The sequence below is a fragment of the Perca fluviatilis genome, chromosome 20, assembly GCF_010015445.1.
Source record: "Perca fluviatilis chromosome 20, GENO_Pfluv_1.0, whole genome shotgun sequence".
NCBI classification, from domain to species: Eukaryota; Metazoa; Chordata; class Actinopteri; order Perciformes; family Percidae; genus Perca; species Perca fluviatilis.
The window spans coordinates 5,518,034-5,541,373 of record NC_053131.1 but is presented as its reverse complement, the minus strand read 5'-3'; the positions used below and the strand labels follow the sequence as shown (position 1 = coordinate 5,541,373).

General features: G+C 41.9%; 1 protein-coding gene across 1 annotated transcript in view; it reads right to left on the bottom strand.

Moving 5' to 3' along the window:
- Positions 1-23,340, bottom strand: part of LOC120548886 — a 193,550-nt gene that overhangs the window by 29,174 nt on the left and 141,036 nt on the right. Inside the window, exons 57-64 of the mRNA XM_039785398.1 lie at positions 22,776-22,931; positions 22,181-22,422; positions 17,428-19,495; positions 16,006-16,340; positions 14,520-14,664; positions 13,093-13,293; positions 7,764-8,023; positions 7,112-7,271 (exon numbers count right to left, since the gene is read on the bottom strand). Of these exons, the coding sequence (XP_039641332.1) occupies positions 7,112-7,271; positions 7,764-8,023; positions 13,093-13,293; positions 14,520-14,664; positions 16,006-16,340; positions 17,428-19,495; positions 22,181-22,422; positions 22,776-22,931 (3,567 nt within the window). The remainder of the gene's footprint in view (positions 1-7,111; positions 7,272-7,763; positions 8,024-13,092; positions 13,294-14,519; positions 14,665-16,005; positions 16,341-17,427; positions 19,496-22,180; positions 22,423-22,775; positions 22,932-23,340) is intronic.

Genomic DNA, 23,340 nt, shown 5'->3' with positions numbered 1-23,340 from the left:
TTTTAGAAAAATAAGGAGATTTTTAGGAAAGTCTTACAATTTGGTAAAGGAAGGACGTTTTAGGAAAGTCTGTGGATTATAGGTAGATGAGGACATTTTTGTAACTGAGGTCCTCACTTCTTGAAAGGACTATTTGAGGGTTTAGATATGGTTACAATTAGGTTTGCATTGTGGTTAGGGCCTAGAGAATTTATTATGGCCACGAGTGTCCTCACAAGTACTAGAAGTGTGTGTGTGTGTGTGTGTGTGTGTGTGTGTGTGTGTGTGTGTGTGTGTGTGTGTGTGTGTCCATGGAATGACTTGGCTACAAAGGCCACCTGGAAGATCCACTTACAACACTGAACAAAAGGTGTCTGGTACAAGAGGAGGGGGGTGAGGGGAGTGATGGGGGGGCTCTTTCATCAACACAGACCTTCTGCAAAGGGGAAGGGAAGTGTGTGTGTTTGTGTGTGTGTGTGTGTGTGTGTGTGTGTGTGTGTGTGTGTGTGTGTGTGTGTGTGTGTGTGTGTGTGTGCGTGCGCACAGGGAGATGTTGGCCTCTGCTCAGGTTTGGGAACAAAGGGCAGATTGATTCTGCGAGTTGGTGGGTTCATAGAAGCGAACAGCAACAGCGTCCAAACCTGAGGCCAAGCCAACGGTTAGATTCAGACGCATTTACTGGACACTTACACCGCAGTCAACAGCCTCTTTCTCTCTGCTTTTTTTTCATAACTTTGAAAAGCTTTAGAGGAGGAGCCTTGTAAATTAATAAATTAGATTGTTTTTAATAGCCTTTTTTTTTAATAGACCAACACCTATGAACAACTTGTCATTTACTTAGTCTTTGTAAGCTAGCTACCAGTTGAGCTTTATGAGCTTCATTAACACAATGGGCCCTATTTTAACGATCTGAAACGCAAGTATGAAATGCCAAACGCAAGTAGCTTTGTGGGCGGATCTCGGGCGCTGTTGCTATGATACCGGCGGGATAAATGACTCTTGCGCCCGACGCAAATCTTAAATGGGTTGGTCTGAAGTAGCTAGGTGTGGTTTGGGCGTAACGTGAAAATAACCAATCAGAGCGTCATCTCACATTCCCTTTAAGAGCAGGCGCGCTTGTTCCATGGCGGATTGCTATTATGACGGCGGATTTGCCTGGCGCACGCCAGCGGGAGCTGTCCGGGATGCGGCAAAGTAATAAATGCCCGTCTTGGCCGGGTGGCGATGTTGCTGCGGCCTCTCGGGCGCATCTCCTCAAGTCTGGAGAGGATTGCTGCAGCCATGGAGCGTGGGCCTCCAAACGCACCAACTGCACCTGTTGTGCCCCTTCCTCCTACCCCAACTCCATCTCCGTCCACCCGCTCCACCAGGAGCGCATCGCGCATTACTCCAGATTCACCAGATTCCGCCGGAGTGTCTAATCCCACCGTAGTTCAACATCACGTCTCCTTAAGTCCTCTAATATTTCCTCATTTATGTCATCAACACATCCATGATTCATGGAAATGTTGTGTAAAACACAACAATCCACAAAGAATGCTGGGACTTTTTGAGGACTTTTGTAAAGTGCCTCCTGACCTATCCAAACACCCGAAGCGCATTTTCAGTAATATTTTTCTTTGTAATTATGTATGGTTTTCAAAAATGGGAACTGCTGTAGATGAGAGAAGTGTATGCGCGTTGTGCACACGCTACATTATGGCCAAGCATGCGCCCCTAAAATAGCATCTGAATAACGCGCTACTGACTTTAGACTAGCGCCACTGACTTTAGACCAGGTTTTTCCTGGTCAGTGGCGGAATTGTTTTCTGAAACCGCAAAATAGGACCACGTAACGTTTGCGCCGGAACACGCCTCCTCTTTTCGCTGAACCGCCCCCCTGGAGCGCAAATACATTCCCTAGTTTACCGACGTGCGTCTGTGGAGGGAAAAGTCCGCTGTGCGTCGGGTGCAAAATAGGAATGATACATGCGTCAGTGTACAAAGACAATTGCGCTGAGTGCAAGATAGGGCCCAATAACTGTATTAAAACTAAGACTACCTGTTGTGAAATGTTTCTTTAGACACTTTAATAAGCAATTCATGTTGTCTAGTTTAAAAACAGTATAGTGTGGCTAAAACTAGCTATTTACATTATTTACAGTAAATGATTTACAGCTTATATTTGAGAAATGTACACAACATACAACAGCATATTGAGCAATAAACAATTCACAGTAAAAGACAAGCGCTTTTGGACGTCATTCGAGGCCACTACGCCACACAACCCACTGTATGCAATGGTAATTAGACTGGTCATAATGTTTAAAATGCATAATTTTCAATGTGTAGCTGTTGAGATGTCTTTGGGCTGGAGATTTTTCCCGCTGAATGTTAATACATTCATGTGCTCTTTATAAAAATAGCAGAGAACTATACTGCCGTACAAAGCCAAAACGCAGTAACTACATATTTGGTCAAAATTGAGTTTACATTGGAAATGGGCTTTGTAACATCTCCTACATCTTGTGACAAAATCTCCTGGTTCAACTGTATCCCATTTCAGAGAAATCACTATGTCAAATTTGCAGTAACTACAAAATCCAAGCTAGTACCAAGGCAAACCGTAGTAAGGGAAGATACTGCGTTCTGCCTTTGTTTACCCGGCTTTGACGCGGTAGATACTGCGGTCTGCCTCTGTAGCCACATTCAAGTGCGAGTTGACACTGTGACACAGACCACCAACAAGCCAACAACATATATCATCATTAATCCAGAGAAACATGGCACAATCCCGAGGAAAACTTATGGTGTCTCTAGCTTTGAAACGCAACTATCCAGACAGCGGTAAGGAACATGGTAAAATATGAACACCTAACCTGGCAAATAACACCTAAATCAATAAATTGCCATTACTAGCTAGCGAGCCGCTAGCATACCATTTTAGCTTACCTGCTCCCCTTGAAGGCAGTAACGTTAGCATCTATCCACTCTGGAAACGCTGTCATAACTGTTTTGTTTCTTGTTGTCTTCATTTCTTATGCTATTCTAATGTATTTTATTGGGTAATCTCTCAGTTGAAGCTTAAGATGAAGTTGTAAACATAGAGCTTTTATTTTGACGGGAAAAGGGAAGTGGAAAAAGCATTGTTTTTTCTGACCGTTGTCAGTGGTTGACGTGCCGTCTTTGTGTCTTTATTTTAGAGCCCAAACAGTGAGACAATATAAGAAAAAAACGCTCGGTTACACTAGTGTCATTTCATTTTATAATCAGCGGCGGCCTTAAGCATCTGGGGGCCCGTTTCAATAACTAATATGGGGCCCTACCCACATAAAACATAAACATAAATAGAGCAGAAAAAGCAAGGATTCCTGTTGGTTTGCATAAATGGTATATTATTTTATTACGTGCACTTTCAGCTTAATTGATTTGCGCAGTAGGCCTATATTTTCAGCTGTCTGGGCTGACTTAAAAAAAAAAAAACAGCTTAAACATCCCCTCAACTTGAATTATTTAACAAAAGCAAAAAGTGTCTGACTGACACTGAACCGAACTTATCATAAATAATGATTTCACCTGAGCCATTTTTAGAAATCCACCCTTCTGTGTTTGAGTGCTGAGAATGCCCTGATAAGTTCATCTTTGTCCAGCGATTTTGTCACCTCGTGCTCAATTGAAATCTGAGCGAGAGTTGAGCCTCTTGGAGCATTCTTGACCTCAGGTGTGCTTTATCACTGATTTTAAAATCAACGAGACCATAATTTAAAAAATGAACATCATTCTGTGTTGCAGAAGACTTAAAACAAGCGACTGTGTTTTTATTAGCTTCAAGCGAGAGAAACTCCTCTCTCCGCTCGCTACAGTCACAGGCACTATCATCATGAGTCGGAGAGCGATGCTGAGGTTTGGATACAGTTCAACTAAACTGTTTCTGTAAATGTAGCTCAGAATCTGCAGGCCAGTAGTTTCTTTTGCTGGCACGGCAGTAATAGCAGCCGAGATCTGGCGCACAAGGTCCTCAGCATCCACATCGCCGAGGGTTTTTTCTATATTTGCGCAGCTTTTTTTGAGGGTGTATTGTCAATGGTACCGTGCGTTTTTACACGCTTCTCCAGCTCGCGCCAGCTGTCCATATTGGCATGGTGTGTATTAGATTTTTCATGATCATGGAGTGTAAGAGTGAGTCGTTCCCACATTCTGAAACCTCTGTGAGTGAGACTACTTGTCCGCTTGCCAAATAAGGTACAGCAGAAACAGAAGACTGAATCGGATGATTTTGAGTAGCCTACACTAACCATGACCTGCGTATATTTTCTCCATTTTTCATCTTCATGAAATATCTGTCCTTGGTAAAACGGCGGTGTGATTGGCTTTGTGTGAAGTTAAACTCCTCTATCTGAACGGGACTGCTAACAATATCGATTCATTGGTCATCGGCTATGGCCAGCACCCCGGGTCTGTCTCTGTAAACGGGGCTTTCTCCCTGGCATCTCCCTCACCTGTCTCAGCGGTAGGATCTTGATCGTCATGTTCTTGTTCTACAAACAATGTTTGGTCATCATTACTGCCAGCAGTTTCAGTTGAAGACGGATAATCTGTATTTTGGCTAGCATCCTGTGACGGGGGTTCGGCCGCTGCTGTCGCTGGTAGGGTTACAGATGCTGGACCAAAGAAAGAGGTCACTTTTGGTAGACTGAATAAAGCTTTTCTTTTGTTGTCCGATATCTTTCGTTTTTCAGCACCACTGGCATATGTACGTTTTATTTCCTCTTAAAATTCTTTTCTTCAAAATAACATTTTAACCTAACGGCAAAAAGGCAAAGGTATAAACAAAAAAACTACCAGTATTATACTTCGGAACGCTTAAGCCGTTCACTGGGGCGGTAAACGTCGCCATGGTAACCGCGAGTTTGACCAATCAGAGACGTCAGTGTTGTTGTTGAAAATGTGGGTAGTGTAGTATTTCTCCAGAAGATCGCAAATAAAAAGGTTGATTTCATACCTTGTGGCTTTTATAGGAGCAGAAACGTTTGTTTCGCAACCTCGTAGCTCGTGGTCAATCTACCTTGGATGGTTTAGACATTATGGCTGAAAATCAATATCCTACGGAGAAAATGAATGGGATTTTGCTGGTCTGTTGGGGCCCCCCTTGGAGGGCGGGGCCTGTTTCAATTGAAACGGGTGAAACATAGGTAAGGCCGCGTCTGTTTATAATGAGTATTTTTTTTTATATATATGGAGATAGGCTACGTTCTCAATAATAATTTGAGAGATTAAAGATTAAATATCTATTTTTCAGTTGTCAGAGTAAAACATCTTTTTTTATGTCACAGACTGCTTTTTGTTAAATGTATATGAATTTTTAAGTGCCGTTTTATAAGTAACCTTGGTATTTAATTAATTAATTTTCAATTAAAATAAAAATCCACAAACCAAAATACCAGCATTTTGATTGTGTGTAAAAATTATAAGGATGTTTTGGGGAAAATAATGAGAATGACAATTTAATCATTTAAGATTGATGTGACAGGGACATTACGACAAAATACTATTCTTGAATGCACTGGATGAAGGTTACTACCAAGCATTTTCAACACTCAACCTATAAACATCCATGCACAAAACATAAAACCAATTAAAACAAATTAAAAGGTATAAGGAATGAAAAAATAAAGTTGGATTAACACATTTCCATTGTAGATACTGCACTCTGCTTTTGTAATAGGGTTTTAGTTGCTTGAGGTTAGACAAAGGCAGAGTGCAGTATCTACATTTTTAGGGTCAAAGGTCATATCAATGGTCTTTTTTTTATGTATAATATTTTCCTTCCTGTAAGGTATTACATAAAAGTATCAACAGTATTGTACTTACAACATGTTTGGCTGGCCTGTATGAAAACTTTGAAGCCATTTTTCTCAGTTTCAATGTTGGCGTAGTTACTGCACTTTGCCTTTTTAGGGCAGTATAATGCTGTTAGAGTGTGTACAAATGCATCATTGTGTTTTCAGTTCAGACAATGAAACGGTCGTCTCTCATTAGAGACTCGTTATTTACATGCCACTGGCTATTGGCTGCAGGGAGGGACACACTCCAACTCTGAGACCACTGTGATGTGCTGTTGAGATGACCGTACATCACAAGAGTCCTGGGGGGGGCTGCTTGCTTATTGAGAAATGCTTACATTTTAAGTCTTACAGAAATTCAATTAAATGTTAGTTTTTTTTCTGCCATAGAATACATATCTGCTCTGTAAATCACATCCTGTGTCCTTTTCCAAGATAGAAAAAATACTGTAAGTTATCTGTCTACGTATATGGAGAACTGCTTTCCATATAGCCAGTCAATTCATTTTAAACCACATTTGCATAAAGCAGTAAGGTCACTGTGACATCTGACAACTGGTACAAACAATACTCGTGAGACTTGTTTTTCAAGTCAAAAGTCACATAAAGCCTTGCCAAAACAAAGCAAGTTATATATGGAAAATAAGGTAGATTGAAAATCCTCTTGCAATGTTCTGTGGGTCCTTGTGAAGTGATTCTCAGAGAGAAACAACAGTGATTTGAGTTGTATTGAATGTATGAATACACCTACCAAGTGAGCGCAAAAGCATCTCAAAGTATACTTAATGTTCAACCAGAAATAGTTTGCAAACCACTGCAAAATGTTTTTAAAAATACACTACCAGTCAAATCTTTGAGGTCACTTAGAAATTTTCATTCCACTCCATTATAGACAGAATACCAGCTGAGATCAGTTGCATTGTTTTTTAACCAGGGCAGCAGTTTTCAGATTACATTATGTGCTTATATAATTGCAAAAGGGTTCTCCAATGTTTTCTCAGTTAGCTTTTTAAAATGATATCAGATTAGTAAACTGAATGTGCCTTTGGAACATTGGATGAATGATTGCTGCAATTTAGATATTGCATTGAAGATCAGCCACTTCTTTCTACAACAGTCAAGAACCCTTTTGCAATTATGTAAGCACATAATGTAATCTGAAAACTGCTGCCCTGATTAAAAAAACAATGCAACTGATCTCAGCTGGTACTCTGTCTGTAATGGAGTGGAATGGAAATTTCTAAGTGACCCCAAACTTAGTAGTAGTGTAGCTGCACCTCTGGTATTCTGTAAACAGAGGAGTGTCCTACCTGAAGCTCCTCCGTGCTGCTGCTCTGCTCCATCTCTGACAGAAGACCATCTGCAGCCTCCAGCCAAACACGGATGGCCTGCAGCTCCACCCGGACCTTTTCTCTCTCCTCCAGCTCCATCCTGGCTGCCTTCAAACCCTCCCTGCTTCTCTGCTTCACACTGGGAAAACACACAAACACATACGTCCAACGATTCAAACAATTAGATTTACAACTTTAAAGCCTCCTACCTTAAATTAGTGAAAGTGAAAGTTTGTATTAAGAATAAAATCTAGCAATACATTCAAAACACTGAGCCTAATGGCAGTTTAAGTACTGTCAATGTAAATATATTTAAATACTGCCCAACCTCAGAAGCACTGTAGGCTATGGCCAACCAACTTTCCTCTGATTGCTTATTCAGGTGTAGCAGGGCTTATGGGTAATTGAGGTAATTTACAAAAACAGTGCGATGGAATGTTTGTAGGAAAAGTATCTGCATCGACTGTTGTTTACATGAGACTTAAAGGCAGGAAATGTACACTTGATGGAAATTATCCTCTATATAAATATAAGGGTCAAAGGATTTAGAACTGGACTAGATGTTTACCAGAAGTCTTCAGCCACAGTAATGTAAATTAAGTTATGAAGTGCACCTCAAACAGCACCTTACCTGCCGTATCGAGCCTGTATGGCCTGCAGCTGCTGACAGAGCGGAGTGGGCGGAGCCTGCTCCAGGTGGGCAGGGACACCCAGCAGCCTGGCAGTGCGCAGTTCCAGTGCCGACAGGGCTCGATGTTCGCAGTCCAGTCTGTCCTGGTACTGTTCCCAGGACTGCAGCAGGTCCTGCAGGTCCTCGGTGGAGGCCTTCACCCGGGAGCCATCAGGGAGCTCTGCCTCCACCTGTTGCAAGAGAGCCGAGGCCTTCTCCACCTGAGAGCAGAGGAAGAGTCTTAGTAATTAAATAATTATTCTTAGTAATATGGTCAAGCAGTAATAACAGTAAACAAGTAATGTAAAACTGTTTTTTTTTCCTAACTCAGAATCTGCATTTGAGGGGGTGACTACACACGACAGTAATGAGTACTGAGTGTGTTACCCTATTTGACAATACAATTTGACAATACCTATAACCGACAATTTGATAAAGAAAAATGCCCCCAATTAATGTAACCCCAATTAAAGGTGCAATATGTAATACTGACCTCTAGTGTTTAAAATAGTTATTGCATTCACTGGACGCGGAAAAGGCTTTTGACCGCCTAGAGTGGAACTACTTTTGGCAAGTAATGGAGAGGCTTGGTTTGGGAGCCAAATTCATTGACATGGTACTTACTCTATATGCAAATCCCACGACCATAGTCTCAACCAATGGACTGCATTCACAGCCATTCCCCATCGCGCGGGGATCGCAAACAGGGATTCCCGCTATCTCCCATGCTATTTGCGATCTCTCTTGAACCGTTAGCCCAGGCCATAAGGCAAAATAAAATATGTAATGTCCAGATTAAATCCAATAACAATTCAATATCGTTATTTGCAGATGATATTTTGCTGTACATATCTGACCTTGAGGACTCTGTTAAGATCTGTAACAAATTTGGCTCAATCTCCGGCTATAAAATCAATTGGAATAAATCTAATAGGTTGAACAACAAACAGGTGACATCAGCTATTAGTGATACAATTCCAACTCAAAGCAAAATTACATATTTGAGCATCACCATTCACGCATCGCTACAGCGAGTTGTCCAGGACAACTATGAAACTATACTAAGTAGTGTTCAAAGGGATCTGGCTAATTGGTCTGCGCTACCGGCATCGCTACGGTCCAGGATTGCTGTTGTTAAAATGAACATAGTTCCTCGTGTGAATTTCTTAAGTACAATGATCCCCCTACCCCCACCGATAAATTTCTGGAAGAAACTTGATACCGTAATCCGGCAGTATATCTGGACACGAGAGGCCTGGCCTTCCCCAACCTTAACGTGTACCACAGAGCCTTGGAGCTACGGGCCCTCAGAGTGTGGATAGACCCCTCATCTACAATTCCATGGAGAGAAATTGAAAAAAACCTCACTGGAAGTTTAAAATTGCAAGACCTTGCCTTTGCAGGTGTGTGTCCAAAAAAGTGTATGCTAGCCTATGGCCCTATTATCACCAACACATTGACCAACTTTAAACAGGTGGAGGAGCCCCTAACCCCAATTTGGCACAACATATACTTAATGTCTGGTAACAAACCTTTTGTTTGCAACCATGGAGTGACAGAGATATTTATACTCTAGACCAGTTATCCAATAGTAAAGAAATGGGAGCGAGAGCTGAGCCCAGAGGGGAATGTAATTAATTGGGAGACAGTTTGGGACAACATTTCCCACTGTTCCAAGAAACCAAATCACCAGCAGATCCACTTCAACATATGCCATAGGACATATTGGATGCATCAGAAGAGATACGTCTCTAAAGTCATTCCTACTCCTTATAACACGTTCACGTTATTCCTACTGACCTGATTGTTTTGTTACTCAATGACGACTCTAAATTACATCTGCTTGGGAGACCGAAGAAAATTTGACTAGCTAACATTACACCTGCAGCGCGCTGGGTTTACGTTTTTACAGGTACATCTGGCAACCCGGACTGGCTGTCAAACTGGGTAGTTGATAACAACCCACAGGCCAAAACACAAACACAAATTCCGTCAGAGAACGAAAATTTCTAGAGGAGAAAATACTGGCATTATCATTGTTGTCAGAAAAGATAGTATTTCAACTTAGCATGTTTCCTTAAAGGACAATTCCGGCGCAAAACGAACCTATGGGTTATTAACTGATGTGTACCTACTCTGTCGCTCTCTGGGACATGTTTTCATGCTAATCGAATGAGTTTGGAGCTTTGACGAGGCTACTGCGGACCGCTGGTTAGCTTACAATGCTAGTATTTGGGGCATGGGGACACTCAAATTAAATCCTTATTTAATACCACTAAAAAGGCTCGAAATATCACCACACCATAACACTAACATAATGAGGGTCCCTAAATGTGAACCGAAGCATTGACAACATTGTAAGTGTACAGATAGTTTATTAAAAATATAGATTATAAAGACAGTCACGTTCATGTTTACTTGCGGGAGCCATCTTGGAAACCAGTCATGACTAGTCGAAAAACGAGCGCCGTGCAAATGAGTCTGAGATTCCCATACTGTCTATGGAGATTCCACGTTGCACGGCATTCGACTAGTCATGACTGGTTTCCAAGATGGCTCCCGCAATTAAACATGAACGCGACTGTCTTTATAATCTATATTTCAGTCAATAACATCAGTTAGTTCATCAGTTAATAACCCCTAGGTTCGTTTTGCGCCGGAATTGTCCTTTAATATCTGTTGACATCATTTATGGATTTATTACAGTAAATATATTACATATTGGACCTTTAACATTGCTTAAAAAAATAATATTAATATATCAATACTACCGTTAAAACTGAGATTATCGCTCCCATTCAAGTTTATGTTTTGCTTGTTCAACAGTTGAAAAATTGTTATTTAACACATTTGGAGAGGATTTGAATTGCAATTTTTTCTGTCAATTCTCATCATTTTAGCACTGGCGGTCCTTTGGGGCTGGCTAAAACCTCTTTGGGGGGCGCCAAAAATTCCTGTAAAATAAATATGTATTGGCATTTACAACATAAAATGGTATTTTAGTTTAGTTTAACGTGGAATTAATAGGGCTGCACCCGACTCACAATTTTGTTAGTCAAATCAGATTTGGTTAATTGACTACTCCTTTTCTTTTATATAGCATATTAGGTTTTTGAATGGGTTTAGGTGGGACATTTAGGGCCCTATCTTGCACCCAGCGCAATTGACTTTGTACACCGACGCATGTATCATTCCTATTTTGCACCCGACGCACAGTGGACTTTTCCCTCCACAGACAAATTAGGGAATGAACTTGCGCTGCTGGGGGTGGTTCAGCAAAAAGAGGAGCCGTGTTCCAGTGAAACGTTTCCTAGTGCTATTTTGCAGTTTCAGAAAACAATACCGCCACTGACCAGGAAAAACCTAGTCTAAAGTCAGTGGCGCTAGTCTAAAGTCAGTGCTGCGTTATTCAGATACTATTTTAAGGGCACATGCTTGGCCGTCATGTAGAGTGTGCACACTTTTTTTTTTGCCTGAAGAAGACCCAGTAGGGTCGAAACGTTGCATTTATATTAAATATGGGAGTTTAAAGCAGTGTTGCGGACGTACATTTTTTTTCACTTTAAGTACTTGTCATTTGTCCTGCACCTGCCAGAAGGTGGGATGTACACACAATTACTTTTATAAAAAAAAGAGTGTGCATACACTTTGCTTCTCTCATCTCACGGACCCAGCAGTTCCCATTTTTGCAAACCATACATGAAATACAAGGAAAATATGACCTTGTTTTACACAATATTTCCATGAATCATGGATGTGTTGATGACATCAGGCATGAAAATGGGTCAGGGGTGAAAAAGGTGAGAAGGATATTACCCCTTTAGGGGGGTCCGGGGCCATGCTCCCCCGGAAGAAAATTTTAAATATTCCAGATTTTAAAGCATCAATCTGATGCATTTTGAGATGCATTTTTTGCCAACCAACAGTGTAATATTTCAATATGCACTCATTAAAGTTAATTTGACTGGCAAAACAGTTAAATTCCTTCTGAAATTACACAATAATAAAAGTCATAATTTTTAAAGACTAAAAAGTTTTGGATCAATTTTTACTTCTTCCAACCATGTTAAATTAAGAGTCAATGTGGATTTACATATTGCAATAATATCATAATCCTACAATGAATCATAATCATAAAATGTACTACTTTGGCCAGGTCATCATCAAAAAAGCGAATTAGTACATTCACATTTCGGCAAAGACCCGCCCTACTTTGCATCTGACTGGCTAGAACTCGTTTCATTGGTTGGTGGAAGTTCGATGATTGGTTAAATCCATAGACAGTATGGTTAAATCCAGCGCATTAAAACAAATCCCATGTGGACTTTTTAATTTATTTATTTTTCTAAAATAGTCATACGGCAGAAATCGGGCACCAGGCCCGAGTACTTATAAACCCCTCAAACATTTTCTCATCGAATCTACACGATTCACGTAGGTCACCTATTTTGGTTTCACAACGGCGAATTTCGCCGAAAGGTGAGTGATTTTCATGTCTGTGACATAAATGAGGAAATATTAGAGGACTTAAGGAGATGTGATGTTGAACTGCATGTGCCGATGCCACTTAACCCAAATGCCCCAGCAGCAGCACGGGAGAGGAGAGACAGAAGAGCTGCATTGTTTATAGTGGTCTAATTAGACTATATTGCAAAAATATCACCATGCATTCATAACCTCTTGATTAAGTGAGAGTGAGCCCAAACATCAGAAAGTATGTTTTTGTGACATTTCTTTATTTACATTTTGTCAAAAAGAAAAATCAATAGCAAACGTCGGTCTCCTCAGCTGTGAACCGTTCCTGGCGTGTGCCCATGGATGTATTAAGAGCATGCGCCTAGAAAATCCGCCATTATTATAGCAATCCGCCATGGAACAAGCGCGCCTGCTTTTAAAGGTAATATGAGAGAACGCTCTGATTGGTTTATTGCACGTTACGCCCAAACCACACCTATGAGTAATGTAGCTACTTCAGACCATAGATTTGCGTCCGGCACAAGAGCCATTTAAAAGTAGCCCACAAAGCTACTTGCATTTGGCGTTTGATACTTGCGTTTCAGATCGTTAAAATAGGGCCCTTAGAGTGACAAAGACATTCACCTAAAAAAGCCTCCAAGCTAATGCATGCTAATTACTATAGCAAAAAAAAAAGTTACCAGCACACTTTTATATTGACAACGGTAGCACATACCGCTAGCTTCACTTCACACTGCTCTTACTGAATATTCATTCAATCAATTTCTGCTGCCGTTTCATCCCAGATATTTTACTGTAATGTACTGTTACTTACACTGTTAGTGATTTCGCTCCATTCTGCAATCCTCCTTTCACTACGAGCTGTCAGCTGTTGAGTGCAGCGATGTAGTCTTGATACGCGTTTCCAGACAGCAGCCACGGCGGCCTCCCTGCCTCCACGACAGCTCTGCTCTGGGCACCATTCCTTCAGCTCCGCCAGATGACTCTGCAGGGACTCAAGATCCTCAGACAGAACCTGCACACGAGAGAGTCAATCTGTTACGACAGGTCTGTCAGTGAATGTACGTGACGAATGAGGGGGGGAGGCGTTTGTGAACGCTGTTTTAACCCAGTACTGCAGACTTGTGGAGGGGATTCAAATTGAGATTGATTTTGGAAGGAGGAAGAAGGAAGCAAGCACACTGCAGGCTGACGCTGAAAAGCCACACTTTCACACGGAAAACACTATTGAAGAGAAAGACTGTTTATGATTGAAGAGACGTTTTCTTGTTTTCCCACAACACAACTTTTTGTAAATATACCTTTTAAAACACGTGTCAAACTCAAGGCCCGCGGGCCAAATCCGGCCCCTTGTAGATTTAGATCCGGCCCGTATATAAATTTGGGTTCACAATACATTTTTGGCCCACCTAGTTGTGCGCCAAACCAAGAACACAGGAATGTGTTTTTTAAACTGCAATTACCTGACATTCAAAGCAGAATATGGCAGATTTACCGACTCTGAGACTCAGAAATTCCCCCAGAAGGAACTCTTTTGATGACTTTTGTAGGGCTTCATGTCACCATAAATGTGCGGAAAAGCAGCAAATTTACAAGAAGGTGACAAATGTCTGAGAAAGCCACAAAAATGAGGGAAAAAGCTACCAAAATGTTAAAAAAAAGTGACATGCAGTAACAAAAGCATGTCAATAAACTACATAACTGGCCCTTGGAGTGTTCCTCTTTTCCCAGTGAAAATGAGTTTGACACCCCTGTTTTAAAACCTGAACTAACACACCAAGGAGCGTGCTCGTGGAGAAGACAACGAGAGATCCTGGAGCTGTTCGGAGCACCTGAGCAGGCTGGAGCTCCAGATGACCGACGCTAGCAGGCCAGGCTTCAGAACGCAGAATGACACAGTGGCTGAGTGAGTCAGTTTAACACAGCACAAACGCTTCTAGGAGTGGGAAAGATATGCACTCATCCAGGCCAGCTTTGGTCTCACTCTCACGTTAAATGCACACACACAGGATAGGAGACAATATATTTTATGTTACGAGCTAAGTTAGCCTTTAGTAGCTGTATTTCTTTGTTCTACAAGCCTAGGTTAGCTTAGCCTTGTAACACCATTAAAATTTCTTTTCTTTTCAAAAGTTTTTTTTAAATTTTTCTTGAATGCTTTACTGATCTTACTTTCTGAGATACCTTTTACTTCAAAACATAAAGTGGTGAATAATACGAGTAGTGAAGTCTGATACGTACTCTGAGCTTGGTTTGCTGGTCAGTGCAGTCAGCGAGACAGGTGACCTTTTGACAGATGAACTGGGAGAGGCTGTTCTCTGCGCTCTTCACACTCTGGATGATCTCATCTTGGCACTGGGTGTATTTTCTGTGATGTTCTGCGCAACTGAAAGACAGAATTTCTGATCTGTTAATGTCCAACAAGAAGAAGATATTGCTTCAACTCACATGCAAAAAGAAATTTGAATGGACAGAATGGCTGGATGTCTATTGTGTTGCCTTTTAGGCATTATATTGTATAGGCTTTTATTTTGTACGAGCTTTTATTTTGAAATGGTTTCATGCCTAAGGAGTTCCAGGGGTTAGTTTCCTGTTAGTGGTTAGAGAAAAATGGTAGAATCAGCCAACATGCTTTCGTCATCCATTGCAATCCACATCGTAAATGCTGCAGAGGCAATGTCTTAAGTTGATAATTTCATTGTTTTAATTATTATTTAAATGTTAAGATGCATATTTACAGTAAAAGGGCATTTGATGACGTTTTATTTACATATATTTACATAGGATTAAACAATTTTGTATCTTGTGTTTTGTTACAGTTTTCACTCTTCTGTCTGTGACAAGATGTAAAGAGCCACAGTAAACAGCTTAAGAAGCTTACTACGACTCAACTCGTCATTTTCAGGAAGAGTTTAGCTAGTTGAATAGCTGCAGTTGCTACACTGTAGCGAAGACAACATATCTATGGTAGGTCTTTGAGTCTCTTCCAGATAATGTGTGTTTTGTGGCCCAGTTTGTTAAAGGTTTCTCACCGTTTTTATTACATGCAGATTTTATTCTCTTCACAAAACATATATACTATCTTATTTACTCTTGAAAAGTATACCTTAAAGCATTTTGTAAACTTGTCTTTGAGTAATGCTAAATTACTGTAATATGTTATGCATGAAGGTAGGGCTGGGCGATATGGAGAAAATCAAATATCATGATACTTTTGACCAAATACATTGATGTCGATATTGCGGCGATATTGTAGGGTTGACATCTGGTGCTTTCACAAAATATTTACACAAGAGTTCTGATTAATAATCATCAATAATGTGGATACAATGACTAAGTGGGTAAAGGCAGATAATAGACAAGCTAGAACAGTCTGGTTAGGTTCAGAAAATAACATTACTGTAATGCAGCCTTTTAACCAGAAAAAGACAACACTTTGTATCCTATTATGATATTCAAAATTTAAGACGATAGCTAGCCTCATACGATGTCAATATAATATCGATATATTGCCCAGCCCTACATGAAGGTTATAATTAGTATTAGTGTTTGTAAGATAAAGTTTTAGTATACCAAAAAAATCACATGGGGTGAGTGGTCTGTGCGGCTACCAAAGTAGGACAAAAATACATTTTTGTTTTTTTCTTTGCACATACAAGTACAAACTGGCATCTTTAAGACTTATGATAAGATTGAGTAATCAGACTTTCATCTGTGAGCCTATTACCTGCTGAGACACTCCAGTCGTATGTGTCCCTTTGCCTGAAGAGTGGACATCCTCACCAGGAGCTGGCTGAGAATTTTCTCCTGGAGCTGCTCCACCTTCTGGGGGCACAGGTAAGGGTGCAGGGTAACTTGGCTCTGGAGTCGCTCCACATGGGTCTGGAACTGCTGCTGCAGTGAGGCCAAAGCCTGCTGGGTTTCCTCCAGTCGTCCAGAACAGAGTCCAGCAGAGCCCTGTGGCGGCAGCAGAGAGACCTCGATGTCCCTCAGGAACTGTGCTGCTTGTTGAACAGCACACGTGTAGCCTCTCAGAGACTCCTTGGCCTGGCAGACGTTCTCCTAAAATATAATGAATATACAATTTTAACGAAACACTCTAATCACATTAGGGCTATAGCATTCCAGTTGTCAGTCCATTTTCTAGATGTTTTTGACCATATTATCCATGTCAATTAAAATTTGTCACAGCCTTGTTTAACAGTGTGTGCACACAACTGTGCTAAGTAGTGTTGTAGTCAAGACTACCTAAACCGAGACCAATTCATCACCAAGACCAGAGTGTATCTAGACCGAGACATGACCAAGACTTTGAGGGGTTGAGACCTAAGTCAAGACCAAGACCAGACCGAGTCCCACACTGCATGCCACGATAAAATAGGGACTCCTGAAATGAATCTGAAAGATCCACATTCCCATAAAAAACACCCACAGAAAACAAATTTAGATTTTTTCATTCACAATTTGGCTGACCTCTCCCAAACAGCTAGAGCTTATTCTCCTGTCTCCCACATTCACTTTCTTGGGAATGTTTGGTGGGGAGAGAGTTAAAAGTAACACATGCCAAATTAGAAATGTCAAGCTATTGGTTGCTTTTGAAGCAGGTAGTTTTACATCCCATCACGGTAATGATAACACATAAATCAGAATATGTGTAAAATAAAAGTAGGAAATAAAATCCAGAGTCCCCTTTATCTGAGGCCAAGACAAGATGAGTAATGGTCGATTCCGAGATGAGATCTTCAAAAAGCGGTCTTGAGACGGTCTTGAGTACTACATTATTAGTGCTAAGTACAGTATGAGTAAGATTTTAGCTTCAGATATAGCTTGGATTCTGACCTGGCATCAAATGTTTTGAATCTGTTACTAAACTAGTTATTTAGTGGACCTGGTCTGGAAAATAGCTGACTGCCTGTGCCTACACTATTTTAGTATGTGAAAATAATGGAATTAACTTGTTTAAGCTGCAGAGTACAGGATGGGTGGGTTTCACTTTGTAATTATGATTAAAATAGTCGTCAGACACAGAATGATATTGTAAATTAACTTGCAAATGCTTCTCTATAATTGTCTAAACTTAATTAAAACTTAATTAAAAGTTATTGGCAAACATTTCAATATCAAAACAAACAAGAACAGTACAACTTGCCATTTGTGAGTCACATTCACAGAGGACTGCATTCTTTAAGTCTATCAGATCTTGGGATCCATGTCTTAGTCTCTTTCCCTTCTTTTGCTCTAGAACCTCCAGTCCTCTCATTCTGGACTCTACAGTCTTTTTCAAAGACATGATCCTTTGGTATTCGTTGTTAATTTCGGTTTCATTTGGCTCCAACATGGGGAGTTTCTGGAGCTCTTGCTGGCTCTTCCAGAGGAAGGCCTGAGTGGCTGCCTTCTCGGAGTCCAGGTCCAGATTTTTCAGCAGGTTCCACTCCATGATGCTGAGGTTGTTGTAGAGCATCATCTCCAAGGTGTCAAGGCTCCCCTCATTTTGTTTCAGTCTCTGTCGCTCTGTGCTCAGCTGTGACGGGTAAAGATCAGTGGAGATCATCTGGAGTTTGGAGCCAGCCTCCTCAGACATATACTTTATAAGAGGAAGCTGGACGAGGAGGGTCTGACAGACTTGGTACTTCTCGTCCAGTGCCAGGCTGTCGTCTTTGGCCTGACGGACCTGCTCCTGAACGTTCTCCCTGAGGTCCTCCACACACTGCCTGTTGTTCAGGTACCTCTCATGGCCTCTAGCTTTCATTTCCAGGGTGACCATTTTGCTGAGAAGTTCAGAAGTGACTGAGTACAGTTCCCTCGTCTTTTCCTGGGGAATCCATTGTTGCAGAAGGTCAACCTGGGACTTGTGCTCCAAAATCATGTGTTTGGAAGGCTCCAAAGCTTGCAGGGACTCGCTTGTGATGGGGAACCTGTATCTACTCAGATCTACTAGCATCTGCCTCAGGCTTGTTTCTATGGTGACCAGGTTTTTCTTGCTGGAATCTAGATTCTGGGTGAGTTCATCCAGCTCCTTTTTGTTGGCCTTCTCATAGCTGCTGATGGCTGTGATGTCCTCCTGGAGGTTGGTAAGCTTGTCAAAAAGCCAACAGTTCTCTGTGATGCTGAGTTCAGAGGCAATGTCTTTACTCTTCATTAGAAGAGCCTCACAGACAGCGGCCTGCTTCACTGCCTCAGCCAGGGTCTCTTGGATCTGACGAACTCGGCGGTCCAGTTCAGCAGGGCTCCTCAGCTCACTGTCTGGACTCTTGGAGGCCTCTCTGTGTAGATGAGCCAAAACCCAGGAGTCTAGGTCAGCAATCTGCTCTGACAGCTTCTCTCTGGTCTGCAGTCCGGACTCAATTTCTCTAACAGCCTTGGCTAGCTTCTCAGACGTCCACTTTGAGAGTTCTTGGAGGGATTTCAGAGAGGAGCGCACCATGGGCACCTCCTCAGCCTGGTCCAGCTGTGGAAGGAGCTCTGTCACCTCCTCCACCAGTGTCTCCAGTTGGCCCTGTTTGGCCATGACCTTAGACTGCAGCTTCTTCAGATCTCTGAGCTGCCGGTGCACCTCCTCGGGGAAGAGAGCAACCCTTTTCCTCCGGCCATCAATCTCACTTTCTGTCTGCTTCGCCCAGACTAGGCCATCCCTCATCACCACCATCATTTTCTCCATGACGGCGTTGCTACTGCTCTGAGATTGAGAGGACACTAGTTCCTCTGTGTGGCAAAGTTGGTCTTTGACGCTCTGAAGCCCCTGCTGTATTTCTGTTGTATCCTTCTCCCACTGTGAGCCGAGGAGTAGCGCCTCCAACAGCTGCTGCAGATGAAGGTATTTTTGCCAGGCAGCTTTAACCTCAGCATTTGCCACCATCAGCTGCTGTGCCTTCTTGCAGTTCCACTGAGTAACTGAAGGAGACTTGGCTTCAAGGTCTTTGCCGATTGTCTCCAAATGTTCCTGAAGATCTGATATTGCCGACTGAAGGCTGCTGGTCTCGTGAAAATGGACATTTGTGTGATACAAGGTTCTCTCCACAGCTCTTTCCAGGCCTCTCCACTTCTCTTGCAGGTTATTCTGCTCAGTCTGTGCGGGTGCTCGCTTAGACCAGCTGAGGTGGGGATATAACTTGGTATGGGTCATGAGCAACTCCCCCAGTACTGTTCTGTTCTCCTCCATACTCCTCTGTAAGGAGCACAGTCGCTCTGCCTCCTTGGAGCTGCTCTCCTTAGGGGACCTGAAAGAAAAACAGTTAAGTCTTTAACAGTTGTTAAAGATGCAGTAGGTAAGTCTTATAAAACTAACTTTCTGTCACATTTGCTGAAACTGACCCTATGTTCCAGTAGAACTACATGAATTATGTAATATAAAAAAAATCCAGCTCCTCTGGCACCACCTACAGCCTGTACTGCGATTGGCAAAATTCCACCGCTCCCGGTTGATTTTCTCCAATCAGGGCCACAGGGGTGGTCTATCTGCCTGTCAATCACTGCTCAGGCAAGTACATGCATATAATAGCGTTCTCCCCTCCCCCTTCCCTGTTGGTGAGTAAAGTTAACGTTGTGTTGGTGTTTAGTTATTGAATATGTTGTCTGACATGCCGGCAGTTCTGTCAAACTCCGTTGTGTGGGAGGGGCTTAGGAGACGGTTTGGGCTGCAGCAGAAAGGGGGGAGGGACTGAGAAGTTGTCGATGTTCAAATTTGTTAGCAAAGTCCTGGCTCTTCACAATCTTACCTACAGCAGCTTTAAAGATATAAGTATGAGGGGAGTGTTGAGATTTACATTACATTTAATGTTAACAAACAAAATATTGCTTTAGAAAGATTCAACACTCCTGTTCTTCCGGTCTCTGTCCCCCTTTAGCCTTGACTCAGTCTTGCTCCTTCTTACCCTACAGTCACATTAGCTACAAAAGACAGCGACATGCACTTGCTTGTGGGCGCTCCTGGGCGTGCCTAGGCTACCCCTGGTTGCTTGGCAACAGTAAACAGAAATTCTCTGGTGCTACCTTCAAGCACGTCTTAAAAGTTACTTCAGAGGTATTGTTAAGTCACAATAACAATGTTTTTGAATTTAAAAGTATTTATTTCTCGATAAAAGTAACAAAATATGAGATAAAATGCCAAACATATCAAATATACATAAATACGAGGTCCTGAACGTTTTCCGCCATCTTGAATTATTTTCTTCGACTCGAGCCACTGACCAAGGGGGTAAGCTTCGCTTCAGAACTCGAACCTCCTATGGTGCCATTTTGACGCTACAAAGAGATCACCTCCCGTTAGCATTCCACTGACTAGCATACATTTTGGCGCCACTTTGACAGCGAATAACTTTACATCAGAAATGTTTAAAGACTCTATTTGTCCATTGTTTAGTTCTAAAGAAACACGACAATGTATAAAAGGCTCCATTACCTTGTACCTCACGTTATGGCTCCGTAGCAGACGTTTTTGTAAAAATAGGCTAACGATTGTGTCATAACCAAGTGACTTACTGTCGCACAGTAGAGGAATTACCGTATAGTACAGGAGAAGCTCGCAGGCAGTTTCGACTTACGTTAGCTGTTTAGGTTTAATTACTAATGTTAACTAGCATGTTAGTGATCAGTAATTAGCCTGTGTCTATGTTATCTCCTCACATATACCTACGCTCTCCGTCTCTGTAAGATTGGGAATGATTGAGATTTCTCTTGGCACAGCTACTAGAAGACTTCCAACTTTCAGACACGTTGCTCACGTCACATTTACGTTGTCTGTCAGTTGGAGGCTGCGCAGTAAAGCAAGAGATCACCGGAAAAGTGCTTCTAATAGCCTTCACTGGTCTCCGTCCAGAGCAACGGGGTCTATTGGTCCATTATATATATGTCAATGCCACTGACATACGTCACACTGCCCTCATGCTACCTTTACTCCGATTGGCAGTCGCTTTGTCAGACGCATTTGCATAAAATAGACTTCTTGTCTATTTTGGCCCCGCCTTGCTCGTAGCAAGCTCGTCGCTTGTCGCTGGCAAACGGCCACTCCCATTGAAAATGAATGGTATCCTGTCACTTTGTCTTGTATGTGACTGTAGGGTTGGTTCTCTATAGAGACAGAGCACGTTTACTGGAGGGAAAAACAACTCTGTGCTCTCCATTCACTTGTATTGGGTGAAGGTTCCTCCTCGTTAATTCCGTCTGCTAGCAAACAGAAAAATGCCTTAAAGTTGCTGTGTGATGATATGCACTACCAACAATGTTAAGTTTTTATAAGCTGCTGAACCGAAAAACTGAGCTTTTATGAAGACAAAAGTGGATACAGACGTGGGGATTGAGCAGGGATAATGGGGAGACTGTGGGTTTGTGTTGTATATATATATATGTTGTATATTCTTTATGTGATGTCTTCCTGCTGCATACAAATTGCCCTTTTGGGACAAAGAATAAACTGAACTGAGCCTGACACTAACTAATGTTATGCTCAACGTTACGTGTGCAGCAAGCAGTTTTAGGTTAACTATATGTCTGTAAGTTAAGCATTATATATGCATTATGTACACAGTATGTAACTTGTGTGTTATAGTGGAATGTGGATAAATCAGAAAGCTAAGCTAGTATTATGTTTGCAAGTACCATAGTTTGCTAACATATAGCTAACATTAGCTTACTAACAGCTAATGTGTCATCTCTGGTAGACATGGGTTGCTTAAATAATAATTCTTTGACATGCTCAAATCTAAAGTGTTTAGCTAGCTACAGGCACTTTGTTAGCGTGTCAGCCCTTGGTTGCACATTGGGGCGCCAATTATTTTCCCCTCCGGTGGGCCTGGCTTTCAGAGTATGACGTGATGCGCTCTATTTCTATTGCAACATATTGTATAGTACCTTAAACTGTAACCGTCAGTTAAGAAACTAAAAGGAAACCATAGATGAGAACTCACATTCTGAGAACATCCAATTCTGCTGTCAGTCTTTCCAGCGTGGTCCTGGCTGCTTCGGTCTGTCTGCAGTGATCAGTCACCAGCTGCAGCTGGGCCTCTTTATTCTGGATGACAGCAGCTGCATCCTGGGCAGCAGTGCTCCACTGGTCCTCCACATGCTCCAGAGCATCACTGTTCTCAGCATCGGCTCCTCTCAGCTGAGAGAGCAATGACAACTGTTCCTGGGCAGTCTCTCTACACTGCTGTACTCAGGAAGAGAAAGTAAAAATAATTATCCAAAGCCTGTAGTTTTGACACAAATGTTTGAGATTATCTGATTGTTACTTAACACAAGTAAAATGCTATGAATGTTTATTTCAACCATTACAATCGTAATGGTCTGTTTCACGATTATTTTGACAAATGTGTACTGTTGTTTTTAATATCCACCTTTGTACAGGTTGGTACAAAAAAGCATTGGAGTTTTCCAATTTATTAGGTAGTTTGGCATTATAACCCAACCTGCTGTCCACCAGTATTTATAAATCAAGCTGTTGCCATAAAGAATTTTTTTATTTCTCTAGTGAGTCATGCACCCTGTCATTCTGAATCGCACCTGAGCCTCCTTCAGGTGCTGGGCCATGGCTGTTGGGTTGAGCTCAGCTGGGTGGTTCTTGCAGCTCAGGATTCGAGACACCAGCCTGCTTAGGCGGTTGTCTAGATCAATGGTGGATGTAATCAGAGCCTCTGGAGCATCTTCAAGTGGTTTATCCTAAAAACACAGAAACACTTCAGAGTCTGGAGTCTCAAAATTCCAGTTAATTCCCAAATGGGTTTTGGTCAAGTCCAAACATGATCTAATTTAAAGCAATAGTATGCTATTTAATATTAATGAACGTCCGTTACATTTAAGCCATTGCCAAATGAGTTGCTACAAAGCTAATTAAGCCTATCAGCTCCACAAAACTCCCTCTGTATTTCTCAGTATGGCTTTACAAAATGGTGTAGTCCGGCGACAATCGCGCACAGTAGCTCGAGTGATGCGTTTCACAGCACCGCTGAGAAAGGACAACAGCAGTGTTCAGCTTTGGAGGCGAAGAGGACTGCTGCAACAGGTAAAGGCATGGCTGAAAACCTGAAGAACCATCCACAAAATGTTTCAGTCAGTGACTGTACTGCTA